Below are 25,390 nucleotides of genomic sequence, written 5' to 3'. Positions count from 1 at the left end.
CTAAATAACTGTTGTGATATTATAATTTTGGAGAAAAAAAATGTAGGGTATAAAACTGTGTCCAAACTACCACACAAAGAAATTACATAGCAGAATTATATTGATTTGAAACCCTATTGCTTTTCTCCAGGACCAGTCTTTTAAATATTATTTATTTTCTCATTAAACAATTACATTGCAAAACCAACATAACAAATTTACAATGTATTTTTGAGATCAGCGGCAAAGGAATGATCAACATTCTAAACAAAGGGCTGGTGAAATTATTTGGAAGTTCTTCATGATACATTATTAAGTTCTCAGGAAAGAACTGTCATATTTAAATATTCAATTAAACTTTGCAATTATGTTCCTATCTAAAGTTTATTCAACATATTAAAAGTTGTAAAGTCTTAATATAAAGAAAATCAGTAAATATTATACAATACAATCCTATCATCAAAAGGACGTTTGTTTTGGAAAAAATCAATTCATTTATGCATTGATCCTCTCAAGAGTATGTGGCCACATGTCAAGGTCCCAGAGTCTTAGAACAAAACTAAAAGGGCTGTTCTTTTCTCTTAAACAGCTTCTTAATGCAACAAATTTTATTCCAAGAATGGCAGAATTGGGAGGCTGGGTAAAGTATTTTAATGGGTAAATAATTTATAACTTGTTAAAATAACTTGGTTCATTTATTTATTTTCTTTCAGTATCTCTATTCTATTCAGTACCGATTGGATTTTTCAACAATATGTTTATTTTACTTCATTTTTCAAAGTGTTTGGTAATAAACTTTTTGGTTGAATTACAAACAAAAGAATCAGTCAATAGTAAAATTCCTAAAGAGAACTCAAATTCTATGTGATTCTTGCACTATTGTAGAAAATTCCTCACACACCAAAATAATTTTGTACAAAACATTTACTTTGACTAATGAAACATACCACTAGGTCTTTGAAAGGATGAAGTAGCAGTCCCAAAGGAAGTTTGGCTTTATTCAGTAAGGCCTGAGTCTGAGGAATGCTAGTCAGTGTGCATCGAAATAATCTATATTAAAGTAAAATGATGTGTCAGTTGTTGCTATAATTATCTTTGAACAACAAAAAAAATTTAAAGGTACACCATTTCAACACTGGGTCAGATTACAAATAAAATATTTCAACAGGCACTCTCTCATTTTATCCCATTTAGATAGACATTTAAGTCCTATTCCAAAGTAAGGATAGATGGTTACAATCCTCTATTATATATAATTAAAGAAAAGTCTTTTCTCTGCTTGTGTGTAAGGCTGTCTGTCTATTAAATGACCTATTTCTTTATTATATAAACCAAGATTACACTGGAACAACGAGGGGATAATCCGAATTTTCAAATACACATAAAGTTTATTACTGAAAAGTTCATCTTTGGTGAAGGTTCTAAAAGACTATTTATAACAAAATTCAATTTATCACAACATCTTCACTATATACATTTAAACTTGTATGGTCAATTTTAAGGGAGAAAAAAGTATTATAATTATGTTTGTTATAAAAAACAATTTAAAAAGAGCAAATAAAAGATTATATAGAATCAAATCTCTGTACTCTGGACTGAATAAATAACATAGCTACCACAATGCTAATGAATATCACACTCCCATTACAGCTGATAAGGACCTCAATCACCTCAGGGGTTACAACCCTATTTCTGAACTTAGATCATTTCAAATACCAATTAAATAAGCAACAGAGTAGTTTTCTGCATGCAGAACTATGTACTTTCACAAATTAATATATTTTTACAACTTGTTCATAATATATGAAGCTCCAAAACTACCTGAAAAACTTTTAGAACAAGTAAAATGTCATATTTAGTTACAAACACTTAAGCCTTACTCTGGGTTACAGTTGAGTCTCTGGATATCTTCATGCAAATTTGGAACTGGAGGTTGCAAAGGTGTTGATGGCAGCATGTTTCTTTCTTGAAGAAGGTTAATAACTCTTAGCCCCTCTGGATGTAGACTTAATCCACTCATGCTTGCAGTTAAATGATTAGCACCTAAGGGCATCTAACGATATACAATTTTAAAGTAAGTAGCCTTTAAAATGTCTTCAGTTGAAAACAGAAGTGTATAAGGACTTAGTTACTTTATTTCTGTCTAAATAAAGCCATAATCTAGACCTCACAATTTTTTTGGTTCTGGAGATATACAAAAGAACAAAGATCTGGTCTGACCTGTGGTGGCACAGTGAATACAGCTTCGACCTGGAATGCTGAGGTCGCTGGTTCGAAACCCTGGGGTTGCCCGTTCAAGACACATATGACAAGCATTCAATGAACAACTAAAGTGAAGCAACTACAATCTCGCTCCCTCTCTCTCTAAAATCAATAAATAAAATCTTTAATAAAAAAAAAAGAACAAAGGTCTTATGAAATATCCATTATTCTTCCAATTTGTTAAAAGTGTTCATTATACACTTCCTAATAACTTTTTCATGTATATTTAGTTTAAACCAAAAGATGGAAAGTAAATAAAAACAAAAATAAAAAGTTTACCTGAGAAAAGGCCTGTGGCCCACTTGGGTAACTCAAGGAAGAGGGTGGCATTCCGGTTGTACTAGGTGGTGTTGTGTTCTGATAACCAGGTGGTAAGGAGGGATAGGAATAGCCAACACTTCGGCTTATTGTTGGATTCTTATTAGTAAGCTGTGGTGTTGCTAGAAACAAGGTAACTTTTAAGTTCTATTTTATACTCCAGGATACTTTAAATCAACACACAGATCCATTAAATTTTAGGAATTATAACTCCAAATCCTTTGGGTCATTTAATACTTTCAATTATCAGTTTTATAAAATAAGATAAACACTAGTAACAAAGTAATAGCAATGATTAATATCTATTTAATGTAGACTATAGTTATAAACACAAAAATAAGTTTGCTACAATTAATTTATGTTTATATGTACAGATGAAAATTCTAATTCAAAACAACTTTAATGAAAACATACAAAATGCTCAACTGGTTAAATAAATTTAAATAGCTCTAACTGATGAAAATATTGTATAGTCATAACATCATAATAATAAAGCTCAAGATCCCAAATCTGAAGAGAAAAACAAAAAACCATATGCATGGAGAAAAAAAATACTAGCAGTATGTACTGCTGTGGGACATGATTATGAAGATTTCATCTTTGTTTACTAAAATGAACACATATTTAAAATTTTTTTTTAAAGTTTCATAGCGCCTGACCACGTGGTGGCGCAGTGGATAGGGCGTCAGATGGGGATGCAGAGGACACAGGTTTGAAACCCGAGGTTGCCGGCTTGAGCATGGGCTCATCCAGCTTGAGCGCAGGTTCACCAGCTTAAGCATGGGGTTGCTGGCTTGAGTCTGGGGTCACTGGCTTGAAGCCCAAGGTCACTGGCTTGAGTAAGGGGTCACTCGCTCTGCTGTAGTCCCTTGGTCAAGGCACATATCAAAAAGCAATCAATGAACAACTAAGGAGCCACAACAAAGAAGTAATGCTTCTCATCGCTCTCCCTTCCTGTCTGTCCCTCTCTCTATCTCTATCTCTCTCTCTCTCTCTATCTCTGTCACAAAAGAAAAAAAGTTTCATAGCATCTCACCCAAGAAGCCACCGCCTTCAATTTCATCATAGTTGTTGTGAACCACCAGAGATCCATTGTTGGTACTTGATGTAATACCTAAGAAGGAAGTTTATTAGTATTTACATTAAAAAAAACTGTTATAATTTCTGCAAGAGTGGAGATAATTTAAGTAACTTTCCAAACAACAAATATAGTTTAAACCATAGCTCAAGAAAAATGTCAAATGTTGAAATAAAAATGTCAAACAATGCCAGTTTTTACTTTTATTCTAATTTATTTTTGTTTATATGTTGTCTTTTTAAGTATATTTACTTCTTTTAAAAATGTTTATTTTGCCTGACCAGGTGGTAGTGCAGTGGATAGAGCGTCGGACTGGGATGCGGAAGGACCCAGGTTCGAGATCCCGAGGTCGCCAGCTTGAGCGCAGGCTCATCTGGCTTGAGCAAAGAGCTCGCCAGCTTGGACCCAAGGTCGCTGGCTCCAGCAGGGGGTTACTCAGTCTGCTGAAGGCCCATGGTCAAGGCACATGTGAGAAAGCAATCAATGAACAACTAAGAAGTCGCATCATGCAACAAGAAACTGATGATTGATGCTTCTCATCTCTCTGTTCCTGTCTGTCTGTCCCTGTCTATCTCTGCCTCTGTAAAAAAAAAAAAAAAAAAGTTTATTTTATTAATTTAGAGAGAGAGGAAAGGAAGGAGGGAGAGAGAGACAGGAATATCAATCTGTTCCTGCATGTGCCCTGACTGGGTATTAAACCAGCAACCTCTGCGCTTCAGAACAATGATTTAACTAACTGCACTATCTGGCCAGACAACGCCAGTTTTAAAAAAGCTTTATCTATTGCATTTAGAAAGAAATATGAAGGGAAAGAGAAACATCAATTTGTTGTTCCACTTATCCATGCATTCACTTGTTGATTCTTTCATGTGCCCTGACCAGGGTTCAAACTTACAACCTTGGCGTATTGGGACAACACTCTAACCAACTGAGCTACCTGGCAGGGGCCGATGCCAGTTTTTAAATATATAAAATATGCAAAAGTATCAATTGATTTTGCCTGACTTGTGGTGGCACAGTGGATAAAGTGTCAACCTGGAATACTGAGGTCGCTGGTTTGAAACCCTGGGCTTGCCCAGTCAAGGCACTTGTGAGAAAGAACTACAAAAGCTGATGCTTCCTGCTCCACACTCTCTCCCCTGCCTTTCTCTTCTCTTCTCTTCTCTCTAAAATCAATAAATCTAAAAAGGCCCTGGCCACTTCGCTTAGTGGTACAGCATCAGCCTGGTGTGTGGATGTCTCAGGTTCAATTTCCTGTCAGGGCACACAGAAGCGACCATCTGCTTCTCCACCCCTACCCTTTGCTCCTTCCCCCTTCCTCTCCCACAGCTATAGCTTGACTGGTTTGAGCGTATCAACTCCCGGGCGCTGAGGATGGCTCCATGGAGCCTCAGGGACTAAAACTAGCTCAGTGGTGAGCATGGCTCCAGATGAACAGAGCATTGGCCCCAGATGGGGGCTGCCAGCTGCATGCTGGTTAGAGGACATGTGGGAATCTATCTATCCTCCTCTCACCTGGAAAAGAAGGAAAAAATATTTAAAAAAGAAAAGGTCAGTTAATTTTATAAATTTCTAAAGAGGTTGTCCTTTGTGGAGTTTATAAAATATATATACTATCTTAAAAGATTTCATCATTTGTGAGAGCAGCATTAAAAACCTCTAAAGAGGCCCTACCAGTTAGCTCAGTCAGTTAGAGAGTCATCCTGAAACACCAAGGTTGAGAGATGACGTCAGAGTAATGGCAGGGTAGGAAGTGATACCAATAAATCTCCCCCAAAACTCAACAAGATCAACCAGAAACAGAAAAACCTATCCTTGGAGCCTCCAGATGTTTTGCAATACACCCGAAGGTATGGTCGAGCAAAAAATTGGCTAAATATATAACCAAACCCCGAAGGAAATAGGGAGTAAGAAATGCTCCGCCTTTCTCACTAACCTAAACAGGGCAGCTTTCTCTGAGAACTGTGAATATAGAAACTGAGGCGGGCAAAGGGGGTGAACAGATCCAGGCCGTGGCACAAACGGCCGAACCAGGCTGTGGCACAGAGATCCAAGCCGAGGAAAAACTGTTCCTGTGGCAACCTGGGCAATACAAGCTAATACTTGCGCCAAACCCAGACAAAGACAGACAAGCGGGGCAGCCATTTTCCCCGATCCCCTGGTTGGCGCGCGCAGATAGTGGGCGAGAGATTCCTTCCAAAGCCACGGGAGTGGGTGTCCGTGTTGTCCCACAGAGAGGCAGAGTCAGAGGCCTTTGTGTGGGCCGAAAGCGGAATCTCTGGGCAGCCCCAGCGCCCTGGGAAAGCAGCTTACGGAAGGGAGCGAGAACTAATTCCAACGCTGGAACTTTTCCGTGCTGGTGGGGGTTTCACTCAGAGGGAAACGCGGCCGGCCTGATATCCTGGTCTGCGCGCGCAAACAGTAAGCGAGAGATTCCTCCAAGTGCCTCAGCAGTGCGAGCCAGTGTTATCGCACAGAGGGGCAGAGTCAGGGGCCTTTGTGTGGGCCAAAGCGGAATCTCGGGCCACCCCAGCGCCTTGCGAAAGCCACGCACGGGACGGAGCGAGAGCCAATTCCAATGCTGGAACTTTTCCATGCGGTTGGGGGTTTCATTCAGAGCGTGAGACTGCCGGCCTGATATCCTGGTCTGCGTACGCAGATAGTGAGCGAGAGTTTCCTCCAAGCGCCCTGGGAGTGGGTGCCCGCCTGTGTTACCGGACAGAGTGGCAGAGCTAGAGGTCTTTGAGTGGGTGGAAGCCATGCCTGATTATGCTAGCAGCTCTGACTGACTGAACCTTACCCAGAGCCCTCTGCTGAGTGGAAATAGAGTGGGGAGTTGCGAGCTCTTTGAGCCTCTTACTATCCAGGCAGAGGCAGCAGCAACCCCATAGCTGGATTATCAGGCTACTAATTGAGGAAGGAAAGACGAGGAGAAAGGCTCCAGGTACACGGACTCTCTCACTGTCGGAGCCTATAAATGCTAATGAGCCTCGACTGCCAACGAGACTAAAGCACAATACATGACATCACCATAGAGACTTATCAACTGCAAACCTCTACCTGAGCGTGCCAAAGGGGCAGAACCTGGGGTACAGAGTCACCGACGAGGAAGAGGGAGAGAAAAGAAAAAGCAAGAAGATAACCTCTCAAAATCAAGAATAATCCGCAGACTTTATAACCTATCCCATTTTATTATATTTGTTCGTTTGTTTCTCTTATCTTCATTCTTGATATATTTTTTTCCTCCTCCAATTTGGCCAATTAACTCTCTGCCAGTCTTACTCTCCTCTCCTTGAACTACACTACCCATAAGTGTTGCATCTCCCATTATCTTTTCTTTCCTCTTCCTTTCTCTCTATGAGGGTTGCACTCCAAAACCCTTAACTCTCTCTCTCTCTCTCCTCTTTTTTCTTTTAGTGGTTCCCTCTTTTTCTCTCTCTCTCTTTCTTTTCTCCCTCTATATTAGTTTCTTCCTTTCTTCTTTACATCGCCTCTCATTCAAACCTCAATAACAAACAAATTATCTTATCTGGGACTCAAACTTATGTTTGTGGCATTTTGGGGGGTTTTTACTTCACCTTTTTAACTCACTAGCAGTGCTCCCACCCCTGGCTCTCCGTTTTATCTAGTTCTTGTTCCACTAAATACAATAATAATTTTTTAATTTGTTCCTCTATTTTCCTGTTTCCCTCTTATTCCTCTCATCATAACTCCTAGTCAACCAACACCTAAAAGCAAATCATTTTATTCTTGACCCAAAATTTTTCCTTATTTGCTTTTTGTGGGTCCACACCCCCTTCTTTTTTCTTTTTTTTTTTTTTGCCCCTTTATTACTCTTCCCCAATTCAGGCCCTCCATTACAGGCATTGTTTGTTATAATTCACAGTTCACAAGATTTTCTCAAGAAAGAGGGGAGAGGAGAGGAGAGGAAAAAAGGAGGGGGGGAATAATTTCCTTTTTAAAAAATTTTTATTTTATTTTATTTTTCTTTATTTCATTATTAATTTTTTTTAAAAAAAACAACTCTTTTCGATTTTTTATTTTTTTAACTTTTCATTTTTTAGTAAATCTCATTAATACTATCAACAAAACCACCCTCAGATGCCATTAAGGAAGAGAAAATCGAATATCATGGATACAAAAGAAAGAGAGGTAACACAGCTAGATGAGGAAAAATCTATGGAGAAAAAATTTAATATATTGGAAACCCTGGAGCTAAATGACAGAGAATTCAAGATAGAAATCCTAAAAATCCTCCAAGATATACAAGAAAACACAGAAAGGCAATTTAGGGAGCTCAGAAAACAACTCAATGAACACAAAGAATATATTTCCAAGGAAATTGAAACTATAAAAACAAATCAAACAGAGATGAAAAACTCAATTCACGAGCTGAAAAACGAAGTAACAAGCTTAGCTAATAGAACAGGTCAGATAGAAGAGAGGATTAGTGAAATAGAAGACAAGCAACTTGAGGCACAACAGAGAGAAGAAGAAAGAGACTCAAAAATTAAAAAAAATGAGATAGCCCTACAAGAATTATCGGACTCCATCAAAAAGAATAACATAAGAATAATAGGTATATCAGAGGGAGAAGAGAGAGAAAATGGAATGGAGAACATACTCAAACAAATAATAGATGAGAACTTCCCAAGCCTGTGGAAAGAACTAAAGCCTCAAGTTCAAGAAGCAAACAGAACTCCGAGTTTTCTTAACCCCAACAAACCTACTCCAAGGCACATCATAATGAAATTGGCACAAACCAACAGCAAAGAAAAAATTCTCAAGGCAGCCAGGGAAAAGAAGAATACAACATATAAAGGAAGGCCCATTATATTATCATCAGATTTCTCAGCAGAAACTCTACAAGCTAGAAGAGAGTGGACTCCAATATTTAAAGTCCTGAAAGAGAGGAACTTTCAGCCACGAATACTATACCCATCAAAGCTATCCTTCAAATATGAAGGAGAAATAAAAACATTCACAGATACAGAAAAGATGAGGGAATTTATCATCAGAAAACCCCCACTCCAGGAATTACTAAAGGGGGTTCTCCAATCAGATACAAAGAACAAAAAAAAAACAAAGCCACAAGTAAAAGCTCCAAGAAGAACACAATAAAACCAAATTTCAATTGTGACAACAACAAAAAGAAAGTGGGGGAGAAGATGGAGATTAACAGTAGCAAAGGACGATGGAGTGCAAAAGTACTCACAAAATAGTGTGCTACAATGAACAGGGTAGGAACCCTTTTCATTACTTAAAGGTAACCACCATTGAAAAAAGCACCACAGAAGCACATGAGATAAAAAAGATAGCAACAGAGGAAAGATGTATGGAATACAACCAAATAAAAACAAGATAGAAAAACGAAAGAGAAGGATCAAACAAGACACAAAACTAACAGAAAGCAAGATAGAAAATGGCAATAGGGAACTCACAAGTGTCAATAATTACACTAAATGTAAACGGATTAAACTCACCAATAAAAAGGCACAGAGTAGCAGAATGGATTAAAAAAGAAAATCCAACTGTATGCTGCCTACAGGAAACTCATCTAAGTAACAAGGACAAAAACAAATTCAAAGTGAAAGGCTGGAAAACAATACTCCAAGCAAAAAACATCCAAAAAAAAGCAGGCGTAGCAATACTCATATCTGATAATGCTGACTACAAGACAGCAAAAGTGCTCAGAGACAAAAATGGCCATTTCATAATGGCTAAGGGGACACTGAATCAAGAAGACATAACAATTCTTAATATATATGCACCAAACCAAGGAGCACCAAAATATATAAGACAGCTACTTATTGACCTTAAAACAAAAAATGACAAAAATACAATCATACTTGGAGACCTCAATTCACCGCTGACGGCTCTAGATCGGTCATCCAAACAGAGAATCAACAAAGACATAGTGGCCTTAAACAAAACACAAGAGCACCTGGATATGATAGACATCTACAGGACATTTCATCCCAAAGTGACTGAGTATACATTTTTCTCCAGTGTACATGAATCATTCTCAAGAACTGACCATATGTTGGGCCACAAAAACAACATCAGCAAATTCAGAAAAATCGAAGTTGTACCAAGCATATTTTCTGATCATAAAGCCTTGAAACTAGAATTCAACTGCAAAAAAGAGGAAAAAAATCCCACAAAAATGTGGAAACTAAACAACATATTTTTAAAAAATGAATGGGTCAAAGAAGAAATAAGTGCAGAGATCAAAAGATATATACAGACTAATGAAAATGACAATACGACATATCAGAATCTATGGGATGCAGCAAAAGCAGTGATAAGAGGGAAGTTCATATCACTTCAGGCATATATGAACAAACAAGAGAGAGCCCAAGTGAACCACTTAACTTCACACCTTAAGGAACTAGAAAAAGAAGAACAAAGACAACCCAAAACCAGCAGGAGAAAGGAGATAATAAAAATCAGAGCAGAAATAAATGAAATAGAGAACAAAAAAACTATAGAAAAAATTAATAGAACAAGGGGCTGGTTCTTTGAAAAGATCAACAAAATTGACAAACCCTTGGCAAGACTTACCAAGGAAAAAAGAGAAAGAACTCATATAAACAAAATCCAAAATGAAAGAGGAGAAATCACCACGGACACCGTAGATATACAAAGAATTATTGTAGAATACTATGAAAAACTTTATGTCACTAAATTCAACAACCTAGAAGAAATGGATAAATTCCTAGAACAATACAACCTTCCTAGACTGAGTCAAGAAGAAGCAGAAAGCCTAAACAGATCTATTAGTAGAGAAGAAATAGAAAAAACCATTAAAAACCTCCCCAAAATTAAAAGTCCAGGCCCTGACGGCTATACCAGCGAATTTTATCAAACATTCAAAGAAGACTTGGTTCCTATTCTACTCAAAGTCTTCCAAAAAATTGAAGAAGAAGCAATACTTCCAAACACATTTTATGAGGCCAACATAACCCTCATACCGAAACCAGGCAAGGACGGCACAAAAAAAGAAAACTACAGACCAATATCTCTAATGAATATCGATGCTAAAATACTAAACAAAATACTAGCAAATCGAATACAACAACATATTAAAAAAATAATACAACATGATCAAGTGGGATTCATCCCAGAATCTCAAGGATGGTTCAACATATGTAAAACGGTTAACATAATACACCATATCAACAAAACAAAGAACAAAAACCACATAATCTTATCAATAGACGCAGAAAAGGCTTTTGATAAAATACAACACAATTTTATGTTTAAGACTCTCAACAAGTATGACCAGGCTGTGGCGCAGTGGATAGAGCGTTGGACTGGGATGTGGAAGGACCCAGGTTCAAGACCCCGAGGTTGCCAGCTTGAGTGCAGGCTCATCTGGTTTGAGCAAAAGCTCTCCAGCTTGGACCCAAGGTTGCTGGCTCGAGCAAGGGGTTACTCAGTCTGCTGAAGGCCCACGGTCAAGGCACATATGAGAAAGCAATCAATGAACAACTAAGGTGTCGCAATGAAAAACTGATGATTGATGCTTCTCATCTCTCTTCGTTCTGTCTGTCTATCCCTCTCTCTGACTCTCTCTCTGTCCCTGCAAAACCCTGGGCTTGCCTAGTCAAGGCACATATGGGAGTTGATGCTTCCAGCTCCTACCCCCCCTCCTCTCTAAAATGAATAAATTAAAAAAAATTAAAAAAAAAAAGACTCTCAACAAAATGGGTATAGAAGGAAAATATCTCAACATGATAAAGGCCATATATGATAAACCATCAGCTAACATCATATTAAATGGCACTAAACTGAAGGCTTTCCCCCTTAAATCAGGAACAAGACAGGGTTGTCCACTCTCTCCACTCTTATTTAATGTGGTACTAGAGGTTCTAGCCAGAGCAATCAGACAAGACAAAGAAATAAAAGGCATCCATATTGGAAAAGAAGAAGTAAAGGTATCACTTTTTGCAGATGATATATCCTATACATCGAAACCCCCAAAGAATCCACAAAAACACAACTAGAAACAATAAGCCAATACAGTAAGGTCGCAGGATACAAAATTAACATACAGAAGTCAATAGCCTTTCTATATGCCAACAATGAAACAATTGAGAACGAACTCAAAAGAATAATCCCCTTCACGATTGCAACAAAAAAAAAATAAAATACTTAGGAATAAACATAACAAGGAATGTAAAGGACTTATATAATGAAAACTATAAACCATTGTTAAGGGAAATCGAAAAAGATATAATGAGATGGAAGAATATACCTTGTTCTTGGTTAGGAAAAATAAATATAATCAAGATGGCTATATTACCCAAAGCAATATACAAATTTAATGCAATTCCCATCAAAATTCCAATGACATTTTTTAAAGAAATAGAGCAAAAAATCATCAGATTTATATGGAACTATAAAAAACCCCGAATAGCCAAAGCAATCCTAAAGAAAAAGAATGAAGCTGAGGGCATTACAATACCTGACTTCAAACTGTATTATAGGGCCACGACAATCAAAACAGCATGGTATTGGCAGAAAAATAGACACTCAGACCAATGGAACAGAATAGAAAGTCCAGAAATAAAACCACATATATATAGTCAAATAATTTTTGATAAAGGGGCCAACAACACACAATGGAGAAAAGAAAGCCTCTTCAATAAATGGTGCTGGGAAAACTGGAAAGCCACATGCAAAAGAATGAAACTGGACTACAGTTTGTCCCCCTGTACTAAAATTAACTCAAAATGGATCAAAGATCTAAACATAAGACCTGAAACAATTAAGTACATAGAAGAAGACATAGGTACTCAACTCATGGACCTGGGTTTTAAAGAGCATTTTATGAATTTGACTCCACAGGCAAGAGAAGTGAAGGCAAAAATTAATGAATGGGACTACATCAGACTAAGAAGTTTTCGCTCAGCAAGAGAAACTGATAACAAAATAAACAGAAAGCCAACTAAATGGGAAATGATATTTTCAAACAACAGCTCAGATAAGGGCCTAATATCCAAAATATACAAAGAACTCCTAAAACTCAACAACAAACAAACAAACAATCCAATAAAAAAATGGGAAGAGGATATGAACAGACACTTCTTCCAGGAAGAAATACAAATGGCCAACAGATATATGAAAAGATGCTCATCTTCTTTAGCTATTAGAGAAATGCAAATCAAAACTGCAATGAGATACCACCTCACACCTGTTCGATTAGCTATTATTAACAAGACAGGTAATTGCAAATGTTGGATAGGCTGTGGAGAAAAAGGAACCCTCATACACTGTTGGTGGGAATGTAAAGTAGTACAACCATTATGGAAGAAAGTATGGTGGTTCCTCAAAAAACTGAAAATAGAACTACCTTATAACCCAGCAATCTCTCTACTGGGTATAGAACCCAAAAACTCAGAAACATTGATACGTAAAGACACATGCAGCCCCATGATTATTGCAGCATTGTTCACAGTGGCCAGGACATGGAAACAACCAAAAAGCCCGTCAACAGATGACTGGATAAAGAAGATGTGGCACATATACACTATGGAATACAGCAAAATGGTAGGATCTTGATAACATGATACGAAGCGAAATAAGTAAATCAGAAAAAACCAGGAACTGCATTATTCCATACGTAGGTGGGACATAAAAGTGAAACTAAGAGACATTGATAAGAGTGTGGTGGTTACGGGGAGGAGGAGGAAAAGGGAGAGGGAAAGGGGGAGGGGGAGGGGCACAAAGAATACTAGATAGAAGGTGACAGAGGACAATCTGACTTTGGGTGATGAGTAGCAACATAACTGAATGACAAGATAACCTGGAGTTGTTATCTTTGAATATATGTATCCTGATTTATTGATGTCGCCCCATTAAAAAAATAAAATTATTTATAAAAAAAAAAAAAAAGAAAGAAACACCAAGGTTGCACCAAAGTTGGGGGTTCAATCCTCAGTCAGGGCACATATGGGAAGCAACCAATGAATGCACACTAAATGTAACAAATAAATGCTTCACTCTCTCCCCCTTTTCCTCTCTCTGTCTCTCTAAGAAACAAACAATAACAACAAAACTCTAAAGCAGTACACACTAAAAACACCATAATCAACATTATTTAAAAATAAAATTATGAAGATAAAAATAATTTTTTTCAAAATATGGAACAAAATAGAATTCAGAGTTAATTTGAAGGTGTTATAAATTAATTAGAATGACTGTTTTAGATGAGAGAACCACTAAAATAAAAAAATCTATATCTCCTCAACTTGTTTACTCCAATTTGAAATTTTAAAGTTAAATGCTTATGAAGAGTATAAATTTATTTCTATGTATGTATGCTATTTATTAATTCTAATTCAGGTCCAAGAGAAACTAAAATCAGTAAAGAGCATCAACCCCTAGTAGCTAAGTACAAAGGTGCTAACATTAATAGTCATTCTTTAAATCATTTAAAAAAAATTTATTATTATTTACTGATTTCAGAGAGAGAGGACGGGAAGGAGAGAAGGAAACATCAATTTGTTTCACTTATTTATGCATTCATTGGTTGTCTCTTATATGTGCCCTGACCAGGGATTGAACCCCCAACTTTGGTGCATCTGGCCTTAACAGTCATTTTAACACCAAATAGATTTAGTGGCTTCAGTAAAGTTGGTAACTTCTATCCAATTCTCAATATCACTATGATTTGATACAGAAAAATTTAGTAAAACTGTTTACAGGACAAAAAAACCCCACATTATATGTGTGTATTTGCAATTTTATTTTATTTTAGAGAGAGGAAAAGAGAGAGAGAGAGAGAGGAAGAGAGGAAAAGAGGAAGAGAGGAAAAGAGGAAGAGAGGGAGGCAGAGAGAGAGAAAGAGATCAATTTGTTTTTCAACTTATTTATGCATTCATTGGTTGTTCTTATATGATCCCTGACCAGGACTGAACCCACAACCTTGGCATAGGGGGACAATGCTCTAATCAACTGAGCTAACCAGCCAGGGGCTCATGTGTATATTTTTAATTAGTTAAAAATTTAAATACTGTGGCAACCAGTGGGACATTGCTTTATTATTTTGTTTTTCATTGTTAATACCATTTTTTTCAAACTACTCACAAGTCTTTTTTTTTCTCTTATGTACAATTCTACAAAAGGAAATGCCAAAGAAAAATGGTAATTTACTGTATTTAGTAGTATTATATGGGCAATGGTTTGTCTCCTCATTTTCTGTTTTCCTATTTCCACATCTTGCTGCAATGGTTTTATTACTGCTAAAATCAAATTTTTTACTTTACAAAATATTATTTAAATTACAGTAATAAACACATTTTTTAAATTCAGTGAGAGGAGAGGAGGCAGAGATAGACTCCCATATGTGCCCTGCCTGGGATCCACCCTGCAAGCCCACTATGGGGCGATGCTCTGCCCATCTGGGTGGTGCTCTGTTGCTCAGCAATTGAGCTCTTCTCAGCACCTGAGGTGGAAGCCATGGAGCCATCCTCAACACCCAGGGCCAACTTGCTCCAATCGAGCCATGGCTGCAGGAGGGGAAGAGAGAAAGACAAAGAGAAAGAGAGAGTAAGGGAGAGAGAAAAGCAAGAGGGAGAGGAATGGAGAAGCAGATGAGCACTTCTCCTGTGTGCCCTGACCAGGAATTGAATCCAGGAATACAAACACTGGGCCCACACTCTACCACTGAGCAAACTGGCCAGGGCTAATAAACACATTTTAAAGTTAAAGATGAAGACAATAGTTTAAAATATTTTATTTATATAAAATTTCAAAATGCTTGTATATTTAACTTTTTATTTAGACACCTAAATATTTGCTAATATTAACAATAACAGTGGCAATCAAAATACAAAATACTGCTTCCATGGAAAAGAGCAAATATATTAAAGAATAGTTCTAACATCATATCCAGAAAAGCAGGAAATCTCTTCTCACCTCTCTCCTAATAAGCACCTAACTTTATAAGCACAGCAATAAAAAAATTAATAGCAGTGCTTCCCAGATGTTAGTCCACAGCCCAGCATACAGAGGACAGTGGAATTGTGAGAAACTTTCTTAAAATTCTAAATTTCTGAAGGCCAATCATAAGCAAAACAACTCAATTTCTAGAAAAATATGATATGGAGGCACAGTTTTCAGAAAATATTCATCCTTCTACCCTAGATCAAAACTTCAGGACTTGATTTTGTTTTGCCATGCTTACCTTCTTGGTTGATAGCTGAATTAAATGAGGGCTGGGGCACAGTCCTATGTGATGATTTCTGAGCAGTGAGGGCCCTCACTGGAGGTGGTCCTCCTGTTGGAAGGGGCCCAAGAGGAGCTCCTGGTTGAAAAGTAGTAAACAGAGGTGGATTCATTATGGGGGGTGCAGAACCTATGGAAACATTGATTTTTCATGTTACTAAAGAATTTATTTTTTATTATTTTTTTATTTAATTTTTTGTTTTAGTGAAGATAGTCTTTTATTTATTTATTTATTCATTTTTAGAGAGGAGAGAGGGAGAAGGAGAGAGAGGAGAGAGAGACAGAGAGAGAGAAGGAGGGAGGAGCTGGAAGCATCAACTCCCATATGTGCCTTGACCAGGCAAGCCCAGGGCCTCGAACCGGCAATCTCAGCATTTCCAGGTCGACCCTCTATCCACTGCGCCACCACAGGTCAGGCACTAAAGAATTTAAAACAAAGGCCAAAACAGCCTTTTACCAAATCTGAGTTCCTTTGAAACTTACATTTATAATTATAACCACCAAAAAATTACCAGAAATATGTTAATTTCACAAACTTATGATTTAATTTATATGCATACTTTACACATTTCCAAGTCTTGCCTACAATGCTTCTTATCTGTCAATTATTAAAGCAGTGTAAGTATAAACGCAGCATCAAATCACTTATAGGACTGATACAGTGCCCTAATTATTAATTTTTCATTAATTGGCCCCAGAATTTCAACAGGCCATGTCAAATATTCAGTAGAAATTAACATAAATAAAATTTTATTAATGGCCTATTAATATCAATTGGGTTTCCAGTTAGCTTTGTAAAACTACAAAGTATTGTAATTACTCTAAATTCTTCAAGTTTTATTTCATTTTGCTTCATTTTTATTGGTGGTATAACCTGTTAAAAATGAGATAGTAGATTTGTACACTGTTCAATAGCTAATAACAATGAAAAGTGGTTTACTTTCAATAATGGTTTATATACTATATTAAGAATACTCCCTAAGCTTAAAAACCAGGAAATGATCCAAAGTTTATGCATATGCCTTATAAAATACTGCTATACAAGAGGTATAAAAGTACCTATCAAACTAAACAAAGAACAACATGGTATTTGCCCTTGTATCTATCTATCTACCAGTATTCTCACTGCCTCAATTTCACTAATTTTCTATTAGGACAATTAAGTTCTGGCCAGTGTAAAAATATTATCAGTTACTCTTGGGGAAATTCTTCTATGTGATATCAAAAGTTCCAAAAACCACAACGACCTGCTCATTCCAGTCAACAATATTGCTGCCACCTTCTCATTTGCCAAAGAGAAGGAACAAAGTCTACAAAGTAGATAAAATACTACTGATAACTATATGATTTAATTTTTCATCCCAAGGCTCTTTTTATCCTCTGAATATTTAAGTGAAATAGGTAATAAACTTTATTTATAATATATTCTAATCCTGTATTTTTTAAAACTAAAGGAATAAAGATTCTAGCCAAGTATGAAAATTTTCAATATTGTTCTTCAACAGTGTTCAAATCTTCTAGGGCCTAATTGAAATTTTTTTTGTATTACTAAACCTTATAGCTCCCAACAAGACTAATCAGTGCCCTGCTGACAAAAGCGAAGACATAGATTACTACCATGTAACTTCCTTATCAAAGAAGCACCCACACATATCTTTGGCAACACAGACAAGTCAAAAGAACAAAAGGGCAAGGTACAGTACCAACTCAGCATGAACAAGAATGTATGACACATCTGGCCACAAAATGTAACAACCTAATGTTTAATAACATACAAATGAACTTATTAGAGATTTTTCACAGCTTTAAAAAGAATTATTTTTTAATCCAAAAAATGCTATATTTCATAGGATAGACGTTATTTTTTCAAGCTGCATAGTTTTTATCAACACTAATAACGAGAATTTTAGAATCTGCCTTCTAAGATCTCTAAAGTTAACGTAGGATGCTAACAGGTGGCCTATTAAAAAAAAAGAGAGCCTGACCAGGCGGTGGTGCAGTGGATAGAGCGTCAGACTGGGACACAGAGGATCCAGATTCGAGACCCCGAGGTCGCCAGCTTGACCAAGGGGTCACTCGCTCTGCTGTAGCCCCACTAGTCAAGGCACATATGAGAAAGCAATCAATGAACAACTAAGGTGCTGCAACGAAGAATTGATGCTTCTCATCTCTTTCTCTTCCTGTCTGTCTGTCCCTATCTGTTCCCCTTTCCGACTCTGTCTCTGTCACACACACACACACACACACACAGAGAACTTTAATATGTGGACTAGAAACTCAGTATAACTTAGATACAGTTTTGAAATCAATCAGGCATCAATGGTGGGTTGAAAAAACAAAGATAGAAAATGAGCAATTTTTTTTAGAGGTTTCATATGAAAAAGAGAAGGACAGTCATACATTTATTTTAGGTTCATTTTATTAGTTTATATATCTTTCTCCTTTTATTTTTTTAAATTTTATTTTATTTTATTTTTTTCTGAAGCTAGAAACAGGGAGAGACAAGTCAGACAGACTCCCGCATGCGCCGACCGGGATCCACCCGGCACGCCCACCAGGGGCAACGCTCTGCCCACCAGGGGGCGATGCTCTGCCCCTCCCGGGCATCACTCTGCGGCGACCAGAGCCACTCTAGCGCCTGGGGCAGAGGCCAAGGAGCCATCCCCAGCGCCTGGGCCATCTTTGCTCCAATGGAGCCTTGGCTGCGGGAGGGGAAGGGAGAGACTGAGAGGAAGGAGGGAGGGGAGTGGAGAAGCAAATGGGTGCTTCTCCTATGTGCCCTGGCCGGGAATCGAACCCAGGTCCCCCGCATGCCAGGCCGACGCTCTACTGCTGAGCCAACCGGCCAGGGCCATTCTCCTTCTTTTACATAGAACCCTTCATAAGCTGACACTTGCTTATGTCTCCTTATTTTTTTTTAAATTTTATTTTTTCAGGCTTGTCCATTTTTTAAAATTTTTATTTTTTTACAGGGTCAAAGAGAGAGAGTCAGAGAGAAGAATAGATAGGGACAGACAGACAGGAACGGAGAGAGATGAGAAGCATCAATTATCAGTTTTTTGTTGCGACACCTTAGTTGTTCATTGATTGCTTTCTCATATGTGCCTTGACCGTGGGCCTTCAGCAGACCAAGTAACCCCTTGCTTGAGCCAGCGACCTTGGGTCCAAGCTGGTGAGCTTTTTTTTGCTCAAGCCAGATAAGCCCACGCTCAAGCTGGTGACCTCGGTCTCAAACCTAGGTCCTTCTGCATCCCAGTCCGACATTCTATCCACTGTGCCACCGCCTGGTCAGGCAAATTTTTTTTAAATTTGAGATTAAGTGAGTTAGAGACAAGAAGGAAGAGATTGAGAAGCATTAACTCGTAGTTGCTTTCACTTTAGTTGTACATTGAGCTTTTCATATATCCCTGGACTAGGGCATGCCCGTGTTCCCTTGCTCAAGTCAGTGACCTTGGACTTTCCATACCAGCGACCTTTTGGGCTCTTCATACCAGTGACCTTTTGGGCTCAAGCTGTTTTGGGGTCATGTGGACAATTCCCCTGCTCAAGCTGGCTAGCCCACACTCAGCCAGCAACCTTGGGGTTTCAACTCTGTGATCTCAGCACTCCAGGTTGACACTTTATCCATTGTACCACCACAGGTCAGGCAACACTTGCTTTTATCTCTTTTACCACATATATGCTATAGTCCAGGTACTCTACCTGAAGGCTTCTGCTATAGCTCCAAAATATTTCGTATTATTGATCACATGCTTTTAAACAAGAAACTACACCTACTCGTAAAATAGTATTTTCATAATACCTATTTCCAAATTATTTTCTGGTGGCTTTGGGTAAATTATTCAAGCCTCAGAATTCCACTTATAAAAGAGACTTGCGAAAATTAAGATAACATATATAAAAGTGTGGTGAAGTGCTGGAAAATAATAAATATTTTAAATGATTGGTACTTACTCATTGTGTCAAATAAATAATAAAAGTAACCAGGAGAATTTTGGTTCTAACAAGTGTGGGACAAAAGATTTCCACAAAGAAACTAAGTTTCTAGAAAAAGCTTTAATTTTTACAAGACCAAAATGCATTCACCAGGGCCAATGGCTGGTCAAGAAACTAAGAAAAATAAGTAGTGTCAGCAGTTAACAAACTACAAGCTTAATGACGTGTATATAGTACACAGATGAATAAATACACGTGACTATAAAAAGATAACCATTGATATTATTATTTCACTTGAATACTCACACTAGTTCATTTCCTTGAGGATGTCTGCTGAGCAGAATAAACCTGCAGACCCCAATACAGGATTTTATTTTTATTTTTATTTTTTTTGCATTTTTCTGAAGCTGGAAACGGGGAGAGACAGTCAGACAGACTCCCGCATGCGCCCGACCGGGATCCACCCGGTACGCCCACCAGGGGGTGACGCTCTGCCCACCAGGGGGCGATGCTCTGCCCCTCCGGGGCGTCGCTCTGCTGCGACCAGAGCCACTCCAGCACCTGAGGCAGAGGCCAAGGAGCCATCCCCAGAGCCCGGGCCATCCTTGCTCCAATGGAGCCTCGCTGCGGGAGGGGAAGAGAGAGACAGAGAGGAAGGAGAGGGGGAGGGGTGGCGAAGCAGATGGACGCCTCTCCTGTGTGCCCTGGCTGGGAATCGAACCCGGGACCTCCGCATGCCAGGCCAACGCTCCACCACTGAGCCAACCGGCCAGGGCCCAATACAGGATTTTAAATGCTTTTCAAAGTAACTCTACATGTTGATAAGTGTATAACACAAATTTTAATAGTTAAATGAATCTATTTTGAACCAGATATGAACAAACACTAGGTTAAAAATAAAAAAGATTGGCCTGGCCAGCTGGCTCAATGGACAAAGCATCAGTCTGGCATATGGATGTCCCAGGTTCAACTCCCACTCAGGGAACATAACAGAAGTGACCATCTGCTTGTCTTCCCCTCCCATTACCCCTTCTCTCCCTCTTCTTTCCTTCTTCCCCTCCTGCAGCCAGTGGCCCCATTGGTTCAAGCACTGGCCCGGGAGCTGAGGATAGCTTGGTTGGTCCAAGCAAGTCAGCCTCAGGCACTAAAAAAACAGCTCAGTTGATTTGAGCATCAGCCCCAGACACAGGTTGCAGTGTGGATGTGCATGGGGGAGCCTGTCTCACTATCTCCCCTCCTCTCACTTCCAGCTGTATTTTTTTTTTTTTTTTTTAATAAAAATGGACAAGTCGATTCTAAAGTTTTTATGGAAAAGCAAGGGAATGGACCCAAAGCTGCTAAAAACAATTTTGAAAAAGAAAAATTAATTTGGTAAAGTCACACTTTTCAAATTCAAAGCTCACTACAAAGCTACAGTAATCAAGATGTCTGGTAGTGGTATAAAGATAGGCATATGGCCTGACCTATAAGTGGCGCAGTAGATAAAGTGTCAACCTGGAATGCTTAGGTCGCTGGTTCGAAACTCAGGGCTAGCCTAGTAAAGGCATATGTGAGAAGCAATCAATGAACAACTAAAGTGAAGCAACTCTACAAGTTGATGCTTCTCACTCTCTCTCCTTTCTCTTTCTCTCCTTCTCTCTCTCTAAAAATCAATTTAAAAAAGTCATATAGATCAATGAAACAGAATTCAAATTCCAGAAAGAAACCCTTACCTTTATGATCAAATTATTTTCTACAAGGGTGTCAAGATAATTCAATGGAAGAAAGAATAGTCTATCAAAGAGTCCTGGGACAACTGTATATCCACATGCACAAGAATAAAGTTGAACCCCTACCTAACACCATACACAAAAATTAATTCATACTTGATCAATGATCTAAATGTAGGGGTTAAAACTATAAAACTCTTAGAAGAAAACAGATGTAAATCTCTATCTACTGCTTTTTTTATTTTAGCATTTTTAATTTAATTTATTGGGGTGACAGTGGTTCATGTCCACCGCTTTCTGACCACAGTTGTGCTCAATAACATCCTCACTCCAAAAATATTATCTGTTTTGACATTTGGGATACTATAGTTTCTGGGGCTAAAAACTGTCTATGCCAGGGGTCTCAAACTCAACTCAGCATGTGGGCCGCAGAGCAAGATCACAGCCGTTCGTTTGGTGGGCCGCACTAGGTCTACAAAAGGCAACTGTTACGCAACACTTTTCTCACTGCATTTGAAAACAAAAAAAAATCAGTACAACAAGCACAATCGTACATGCAGTTTACTCAGTGTCACAAAACGACCAGAAACTGTAGTTCGCATCACAACTGCTATTAACTAAGCTAATATCTAGCTAGGATGCTAGAGAAATGAAAAATACAAGTAGGCCCCTAGGCTTACTTAATTTTATCCAAAATATTTTGAAGTTCGTGGATTAGTCTGCAGGCCGCACAAAATTGTTCGCGGGCCGCAAGTTTGAGACCCCTGGTCTATGCCATAAGAAAAAGATAACCCAAGCCTCAGATCAAGATCAAAGAGAGCCTGACCAGGTGGTGGCACAGTGGATAGAGCATCGGACTGGGATGCGGAGGGCCCACGTTCGAGACCCCGAGGTCGCCAGCTTGAGTGCGGGTTCATCTGGTTTGAACAAAGCTCACCAGCTTGGACCCAAGGTCGCTGGCTCAAGCAAGGGTTTACTCAGTCTGCTGCAGCCCCACAGTCAAGGCACATATGAGAAAGTAATCAATGAACAACTAAGGTGTCGCAACAAAAGACTGATGATTGATGCTTCTCATCTCTCTCTGTTCATGTCTGTCTATCCCTCTCTCTGACTCTCTCTGTCTCTGTAAAAAAAAAAAAAAAAAAAAAAAAAGACCAAAGAGAGACCACAGGGATTGAGCTTCCCTAGAATACAAAACAGAACGCAGCTAGTAAAAGTAATGGCCAGTCCTTACAGAAGTGGTTCTATACGCGTACTTGAATCCCTGTGATATCATGGATCACTCAAAAAATACAGAGGATAAAACGCAAAGCAGAAACAACCCATCATTTTAAGTTAACTTACAGTTTAGAGAAGTAACTTATTTAAACATTAACAATGATTTAAAAAATCAATAGTTGCATGACTTGTGGTGGCGCAGTGGATAAAGCATCAACCTAGAACACTGAGGTCACCAGTTCAAACCCCTGGGTTTGCCTGGTTAAGGCACATATGGGAGTTGATACTTCCTGCTCCTCCCTCCCTTCTCTCTTTCTCCTCTCTCTAAAATAAATAAAAATCTTAAAAATCAATAGTCTTCCATATGGTTTTAGGCTTGAAATATTAATTCAAACATCTATATAAGCAAGTTCCCATTTCTATATTTTAAAGAAATCTACCTGATTTTATGAAGTTGTTTTGAAGTGAAGGATCTCCAGAAGAAACATACTGATGACTTGTCAAATTTGTATTCCCAGACATAGTTGGTCCAGATGATACATTAGGACAATCATTTGTCTGTGATCCTGCAGATGGATAGTTATATTGCCAATTCAAAGGTGGTGGTAGGTTGGCTCCAGGATGAAAGCTAACAGAAGGCATCGGTATAGCAGCTGAGTTGTGAGAAGTATGTTGTGGCATTCGGGGAACAGGACCACTATGGAGTGAAGATGTCACTGGAGTAGAAGCCACAGGTGGTCTATGAAGAGTCTGCCCAGGTCTCTGATAACTACTTAATGGAGACACAGTCTGAGGACCACCATAGGTAGATTGTCCAGAGACTGGATTCAAAGTTTTTGCTGGTATTAGATGAGGGTAGGATCCTGGAAGCTGAGAATTATATCCTTGTGAAGACATCAGTGCATTTTGGATAGGACCTTCCAATAATAAGAAGAAAGGTCAGTCTTGCAAATAAATAAAACAATACTTTAAAAAATACAATAAAACATACAGTATACTTACCACTCAATAATAAAAAGACAACTCAATTTTAAAACAAGGAAAGGATTTAAATAGATCTTCAACTACATTTGAAAAGAGATATACAAATAAATAGCCAGTAAACACAAGCAAAAAACTCAACATTAGTCATTAGAGAAATACAAATCAAAACCACAATGAGATACCACTCACACCAAGTAGGATGGCTAAAATGAAAAAGATGGAAAATAATAAGTGTTGCCAAGGATGCACAGAAACTGGAACCCTCATTCATTGCTAGTAAAAACATAAAATAGTGCAACTACACTGGAAAACAGTTCAGCAGTTCCTCAAAATGTTAAACACAGTTATCATAGAATCTGGCAATTCTACTACTATTCTGCAAAAAAATTTGTATATGACTATCATAACATCATTATTAGTAATAGCCAAGAAGTGGAAACACCCAAGTGCCCATCAACTAATGAGTAGGTAAACAAAAACAGTTATATCCAGACAATAGAATTTTTTGTTTTTTCTTCTTGTGATATTTTGGAACAATGGAATATTATCTGGTCATAATAAGGAATGATGTAATGACAACATGCTACAACATAAGTAAACCTTCAAAACATCATGCTAAGTGAAAATACTAGTCACAAAGGACCATCCATTATATGATCCATTTACATGAAATATCCAAAATAGAAATGTCCAAAAACACAGACATATATTTGAGGTTGCAGTGGAAGGAGAAGGAGGAGGAGGAGGAGAAAGAAGTGGAAAAAGAAGAAGAGGAGGAGGAGGAAGAGGAAGGGAAGGAGGAAGAGGAGGAGGAAGAGGAAGAGGAAGAGGAAGCGAAAGGGGAAGGAGAGGAAGGGGAGGGGGAGGAGGAGGGAGGGGAAGGAGGAAGGGGAGAGGGAAGAGGAGGAAGGAATGGAAAGTGACTACTAATGGGTATGGAGTTTCTTTTTGGGGTGACCAAAATATTCTAGCCCTGGCTAGATGGCTCATTGGTTAGAGTGTTGTCTGGAAGCACAGAAGTTGCCAGTTCAATTCCTGGTTAGGGCACAAATAGGGACAGATTGATGTTCCTGTCTCTCTCTTTCTCTTTCCCCCTTCTTCTCTCTAAAAAATCAATAAAGTAATTCAAAAGAAATATTCCAAAATTTATTGTAGTGATGGTTGCAAAACTCTGAATACACTAAAAATCATTGAATTGTACACTTTAAAGCTGCTACAAAAAATTAATCCCTAACCCTAGCCAAGTGGCTCATTAGATAGAGTGTGTAGTCCTGCCACACTGAGATCACAGGTTTAATCTCTAGTCAGGGCATGCAGTAGAAGCAATCAATGAGTACACAACTAAATGAAACAACTAAGTAGAACAGTAAGTTATGTTTTTCTCTCTCCCCCCACCAAATCATTGGAAAATTTTTAAAAAATCAATCCCTGGAATCATCACTCTACTCAGGAATATACTATCATTTCTGACCATAAAATTAGACAATAAAAGAAAATATGATGAATATTTTTTAAAAATGGCACTCATACAAACTTTAAAAAAAGTCTTTGCCTGAGCTGTGATGGCACAGTGGATAAAGTATAAACCTGGAATGCTGAATTCGCTGTTTTGAAACCTTGGGCTTGCCTGGTCAAGGCACATATGAGAAGCAACTACCAGGAGTTGATGCTT

At 38.3% G+C, this 25,390-nt stretch overlaps 1 protein-coding gene across 3 annotated transcripts in view; it reads right to left on the bottom strand.

Annotated features, from left to right (window-relative positions):
- Positions 1 to 25,390, bottom strand: part of SEC24A (SEC24 homolog A, COPII coat complex component) — a 97,534-nt gene that overhangs the window by 58,815 nt on the left and 13,329 nt on the right. Inside the window, exons 2-7 of one of the 3 annotated variants that reach the window (XM_066272490.1) lie at positions 23,175 to 23,651; positions 15,831 to 16,001; positions 3,596 to 3,673; positions 2,521 to 2,681; positions 1,860 to 2,032; positions 927 to 1,029 (exon numbers count right to left, since the gene is read on the bottom strand). In XM_066272490.1, the coding sequence (XP_066128587.1) occupies positions 927 to 1,029; positions 1,860 to 2,032; positions 2,521 to 2,681; positions 3,596 to 3,673; positions 15,831 to 16,001; positions 23,175 to 23,651 (1,163 nt within the window). The remainder of the gene's footprint in view (positions 1 to 926; positions 1,030 to 1,859; positions 2,033 to 2,520; positions 2,682 to 3,595; positions 3,674 to 15,830; positions 16,002 to 23,174; positions 23,652 to 25,390) is intronic. The other 2 variants (XM_066272491.1, XM_066272492.1) reach the window with 2 other exon arrangements.

Source organism: Saccopteryx bilineata, chromosome 4, assembly GCF_036850765.1.
Source record: "Saccopteryx bilineata isolate mSacBil1 chromosome 4, mSacBil1_pri_phased_curated, whole genome shotgun sequence".
NCBI lineage: Eukaryota > Metazoa > Chordata > Mammalia > Chiroptera > Emballonuridae > Saccopteryx > Saccopteryx bilineata.
Note: the sequence above shows the minus strand (reverse complement) of the source record. Positions and strands in the feature narration are given on the sequence as shown.